General features: G+C 37.3%; 1 protein-coding gene across 1 annotated transcript in view; it reads left to right on the top strand.

Annotated features, from left to right (window-relative positions):
* Positions 1–6,000, top strand: part of LOC138057298 (protein polybromo-1-like) — a 63,861-nt gene that overhangs the window by 15,857 nt on the left and 42,004 nt on the right. Inside the window, exons 13-15 of the mRNA XM_068903353.1 lie at positions 388–517; positions 4,183–4,252; positions 4,725–4,823. Of these exons, the coding sequence (XP_068759454.1) occupies positions 388–517; positions 4,183–4,252; positions 4,725–4,823 (299 nt within the window). The remainder of the gene's footprint in view (positions 1–387; positions 518–4,182; positions 4,253–4,724; positions 4,824–6,000) is intronic.

The following is a 6,000-nucleotide window of genomic DNA, read 5'->3' as shown; positions in this document are numbered from 1 at the left end:
TTGTCACCTTGCAACATCCTGGGGTGCCTAAGGAGAAAATGGCTCAAATCGATTTACAGTAAGTTGAAAATATGTCTGAGGCTTTAATGCTTTGTGAGCAAGAGGGAGCAGGCCCAGCACATTGCTGACAGTGTCTACTTCTTACCAATGTGTCCCAGGTTCAATTTCCATACTTGGCATCATAAGTGGGTGAGTTTGTTGGTTCTCTACTCTACTCCAAGGTTTTTTTTTCTGGACACTCCAGATGGTTTTCCCGTCTCCTCAAAAACAAACATTTGATTTAATTTTAGTTAAACTGCCAAATGCCCAAGTGCCAGAAGTTCTGACACTTAAATATAGTTCATTATCATTTTTATTATTAATGTATTTTGTGTTTGATATCTGCAGATGAAGAAGGCATTGGTGGGGATCATGACTCTGATAATCCTTTAATGATGCTTTTCAATGACATACAGCATTTTACAGATCCGACAGGCCGTGCTCTTTCAGAACCCTTTCTTAGGCTGCCATCAAGAAGGTTTGTTTTGCTGAACAATGAATGCTTTGTGATGGTAAATGTTAGCCATACATTGCCAGTAAAATAAATATGCAAGGTGCAGTTTAATACTTGTGTCTTTGACTAGAAGGATGTTTGATTGTCAACACATTAAAGAGGCTATGTCACACAAAGATTCAATTTCATGACACCCAAAATGCCCAAAAAGTAAAATGAAACATTGCAATAACGACTTAAAGCTGTTGAACAACATAAAAGGAATTCAGCAAAAGGACAGGAAAGCATGGATAGACACAAAACAGATTGCATTTTGGGTAATCTTGAAATCAAGTCAATGCTTATTAAAAGTATGAAGCCTCAAGACATTTCCTGAAAATGATGCTATGTCATCTTCACTAAAGTGCCTCAAACCTGTGACTGTGAAAGCAAAAATGGACATTGATGATTTCTTGTTCAACAGGAAGAAATGCATGGATGGGGTCTAGTTAATTTTGCAAACATATAAAATAAATTACATGACCTAACTTCTCATATGCTGCAGCAAACAGCAGAATCATTAAACAATACAATGGGAGTAATGATGGCCATGTGGTAACAATTCTGACGATGTGGGATTGAATCCTGAGCTTTTATGTGGGCTGTGATTTGTCAGTCTTAATCTCACTCAGAGGGTTTTCTCTTGGTACTCCAGTTTGAGTGCCTAGCCAGCAGCACAACTCCTTGAGTCGATTCCTTACGCGATTCTCACCTCTCGTCTTCTTTAAGCATGCTTTATTGGAGCATACCTACAATACTCGTCACAAATCGTTGAAACAGACACCGTTTCTCTCGAATTTTCTGGAAAAATCCTGACATTTCTACTTCACACTGTTTTTCCCCCCGAAATGTGCCTTCTCCCTCCCCAATGTTGAGCCACGCATGTTTTGAAGCACTGAGACCACTGTGATACCCAAATCAACATTGGGAAGGGGAAACAGACACAAGTGTTTCAAGATTTTTGACGAGTATTGTATTTAGTCTGAAGAGAGGAAAGAATGACAGTTTCTGTTCAAGACGAATTTTTCGATCATCGATGGAATATACCTGCTTGGTTCGTGCACAGATGAGAAAGAGAAATTTAGGATGTCGGGTTATCGTTCACTTATATTTGAAAATAAAAGGAAAAGATAAAAATAAGAAAATTTAAAGCAATGTGTTACACATACTGGCAGTAATTAAGACGTGCGGAAAATGTGAGGTCGCTGATGAAACTTCACTTTCTGCATTCTGAAGACATATATTCCAACTTTTGAAAAGGGGAAATGATATTTACCTAAGCTGATTAGATTTTCTCAGCGCGATGAATAAGGGCATGTCTGTTGCTAAATGTCTTTCCTATTCAAGAAACGCGGACTGTATATTAAGGTAGGGGGCGGGTCTTCAATCTCTTCCATCAAATACCCGAGGAACAGCAGAAGTCAGTCCCCCCGTGTGGAAAATGTTTTAGTCGACTTATTTTCCCACAAGACGACTAATTCAATTACGGCTGATCTCATGTAAATATCGCAGAGTTTGTTGACATTTAATCTTTGCCATCGCTTAAGTGTTACACGATTCACCATGGTGTTTGGAAAATTCTTTGCCTTTTTTAGGAACCAAAAACAAAAGCTACTGCATCTACAAGTGTTTTAAGCGATAGAACAGATCACGGAACATGCACCTTAGGGATAATTTTCTTGATTAAGCTATTCAATAAGGCTATTTGTAGGGCTTCACCATGGTGAACTGATAGTTCTTAAAGTCTATGGTAGTATAATTACTTTACTTTAGAACACAGTGGTGAATCGTTGAGTTTCAGCGCTAAGAAGGTCGACTGGTCATTACAACAAATGATCTCTTTTAATAATGTAATTTTCTACAAAGTTAGCTTATTTTTGTGCATAGAACTGTTGAGATTATAGAAAAAGAAGGAAAAGGTTCCGTGTTCCTTTGACACCTTTGTGTAGTTATTTGAGATAAGGACTAAGAGGCAATGTACCTCACTATTCTTTCTCAGGAGCTCCAAGAGAAATAATATCAGAATGAATAGCGAATCAATTTCATACAATGACCGGAAAAAGTCATTCTGCTATGTAAAAATCGCTAAACATCGTCTTGATGGCCATCGAAGCAATTTTCACCCCCTTTTGTTTGAAATATGCAACACCACCCCTCTCCCCTTATTTTTGGCGTATAGTGTGATAGTTATTATTGTCTCTGAAAGTTTACATTTCGCAAGAAGAAATCTCACGCAGTTATCCACAGAATGGAAATACGGTAGTCGTACAGTATTTCTTTAATATTTTTATACGCTTCTCCTCATTTCTAATCACCATATCAATTCATTTCGACATAGAGCGTATTAAATTCTTCACAGTTACGTTACCCGTCCACGCCCTTCAGACGCAAAGACAATACTAGTCACAAATCGTTGAAACAGACACCGTTTCTCTCGAATTTTCTGGAAAAATCCTGACATTTCTACTTCACACTGTTTTTCCCCTCGAAATGTGCCTTCTCCCTCTCCAATGTTGAGCCACGGGTGTTTTGAAGCACTGAGACCACTGTGATACCCAAATCAACGTTGGGAAGGGGAAACAGCCACAAGTGTTTCAAGATTTTTGACGAGTTCTGTAGTATGTTTGTGGAACAGTCTTGGTCAAAGCAAGACACTCCAAGATCCACAAGTGCAGTACTAATTGTCATGAGCTTTACATTAATCAATCCATGCAGTGGCTAGGTCAGTGTATTTTTCAAAGCTCCCTGGCACCATCTTATCAATAATAATTAACAGTTGAACCATAGTACCTTGTGCTCCTTTCATGCATCTTTTCCATTTTTTTTAAAGTTATTTCATTCTCTCTTCAGATGATTGGATATTTTCTCAGCTAGTTAAGGCCACTAAACAATTTCCACACAAGGGGAATGAATATCTTAGGTTGTTCTCTCCTTCATATCTTGTTTTGCCAAATTCCTCAATACTTCCTGCTTGATTTCTTTGATGTCAGCCAACCATTTGCTTTAATGGTTTTAGCTTGATCTGCCAAGTTTTGCTCTGTGATCCTCCAGCCATCACCTTTTTTCTACATACACAATCATATGTGGTATACTTTCAAACTTGTACTCTACTCTTATGCACTAAGGAGTGCTGCTCAATTTTCTTCAAGCAATTGCTTGATTACAACCAAATGGTACCTGCCTCCTCAAACCGTCACCATTGGACAAGAGCCACATGTGCTGAGTATCCATCACATTTTATTTATGACCCCATAAGAATTCATTATCATCACAAGGTGAGGTTTTTTTCACACTTTTCTTTCTCCTAGATGAGTTGTTAACAAATACTATGGGGTCTTGTCTACCCTTCACATCTGGTTCAAGGTTACTGGCACTTATAAAGTATGGCACCTCAGACTTTGGTGGGTGGGAGTGTCCACTTTCCCATTGTAGGCTGAAGCCAAATCCAAAGTTTATTCTACCCCAGTGCCCTGTCATTATCATTATTACTTTATGTGAAAAACACTTAAGCTCTGAAATGAGTATTGCAACTTAATGTTATCAGTTTAAAAGCAAACAGCCTTAAAAATCCATAAGTCTTCAAAGTACAATGTAGTGTACTTAACATGTGTTTACTGAATTTTTTGCCCATTTATTTGTCATTTTCTTAGAGCTTATCCTGACTATTATGAAGTTATCAAACAGCCCATTGCTTTGTCAAAAATCAGATCACAAATCAAGGTGAGACTGACCAGTCAAAGCCAGGTTTGTACCACAACAACAAAGAATTAAAATGTGATTGCAGTATTATGTTTTTACATGCACCTGTTCAAGGGATGTCTTGAACTGGTTGTCTCAATCTCAGGACTGTTTCTTGGATAATTTTTGTTAGAAACCATGAGGCCTTTATACTCATACACTGACTCATCTTGCAGCATTGAGGATAACACATGTAGTGGAATCATGTCACATTCAAGTGAATTGCTATAAGTTTTTCTGGGTTGCGTTGGCTGCTTTGGGTGTTACATGTTTTGACTGTATTAACTGCAGTTCTGAAAGATCTTTCCTAAAAATGTTGGGAACAAACAATACATGAGCACTCAAAAGAGTTGTGCAAAATTAAGCAACTATAATATTACTTGAATTTTGAGGTCTGGGTGATTACTACAGTGTACGTGGTTCACTTACACGTTTGCTTATACCTTCTTTTTAGACTGGCCAGTATGAAACTCTTGATGAACTAGAGAAAGATCTAGACTTGTGTTTCAAAAATGCTCAGACATACAATGAGCCGAACTCAATGCTTTACAAGGTAAAATCACAGTTAATTTACAACTCCAAGAGCGTGACTCTTGCATAAACATGTTCTTCTTATCACTGTCAAGTAATTATACTAAATGGTGTTATGGTATGCAGACATCTTGTGTTAATATTGTAATCGTAACTATTATAAAATTTTCGAATCTGCTTGGCTGTGCACCTATTTTCTTGTTGTGTAATTGGTGCACAATCACGCCATTTACGCGTCAATCTCATACACTTGATTGGGACTTTCTCGCTGTTTTCCTACTGTTGGCAAAACAGATTGAATATAATATTTTAACTTTTTCACACAAAAGGTATTCAAAGAATCCTCGAATTTTGTTCTGATTTTCTTGCATTTTGTTATAGTTACAATTCATCAGTAACAGGACTTCATGTCGTACAATTGAAATCAGTCGCATAATAATTATTACTCTCTGAATTGTACTCCACTAAGTTCTGTTACTGTTTAATATTTATTGGCAGATTGTTAGCTTGACGGAATACTCTGATGTGATTTGTAGTACATGTACAAGAAGAATTCATTCTCAACTTCTATGTTTGCATTAGCATGATCCAATAGGTCCAGCAAGAACACTGTTTATTGGCGAGCAAATAATTTCCTGGCTTTTTCGGTTGGGGGACTTTGTTAAGTGTATGAAATTGGCTTCTTGTGTTGTTGGGGTTTGTTGGTTCGTTAGAAGGCATTTTTACAAGGACTAGGATGTCCTTAAGTGATTTTCTCTTCTTTGTAAGCTTAGGACTTGGTTCATGTTTGAAAATCCTAACAAGACTTGAGTGGTTCTGGATAATGTGTGGAAAGGTTTTTATAAGATAATGATTATTGCAAATAAGGAGTCTAGTGACAAAGTTTCTCCAAAGCCTGAAAAAATCCAAGCTTGAACACTTTTTCAGGCTCTTATTATTGCAATGGCCTAGGTTCTTCCAAGTATGTTCAGTATTACTACTAAGGTAACTTTTTTAAAAATCATTTCAGATCTACAGTTCAAATAATGGGTCTCAAATATGTTTTTTGTAATGTTAGAAATACATGTATTATTTCACAGTCCGAATGAGTTTAATGCTCAGTCATGTGTACTGCACTGTACATTTAGTTATTGTTTATTGTTCGGCCATAGCGTTGGCTAGAAACTTGGAAATTCTAGACAGAGGAAGGCAGTAGGTGA

The sequence above is a fragment of the Montipora capricornis genome, chromosome 7 (genome assembly GCF_036669925.1).
Source record: "Montipora capricornis isolate CH-2021 chromosome 7, ASM3666992v2, whole genome shotgun sequence".
Taxonomy (NCBI): domain Eukaryota; kingdom Metazoa; phylum Cnidaria; class Anthozoa; order Scleractinia; family Acroporidae; genus Montipora; species Montipora capricornis.
The sequence above is the reverse complement of the archived record's forward strand: the minus strand, read 5'-3'. Positions and strand labels throughout refer to the sequence as shown.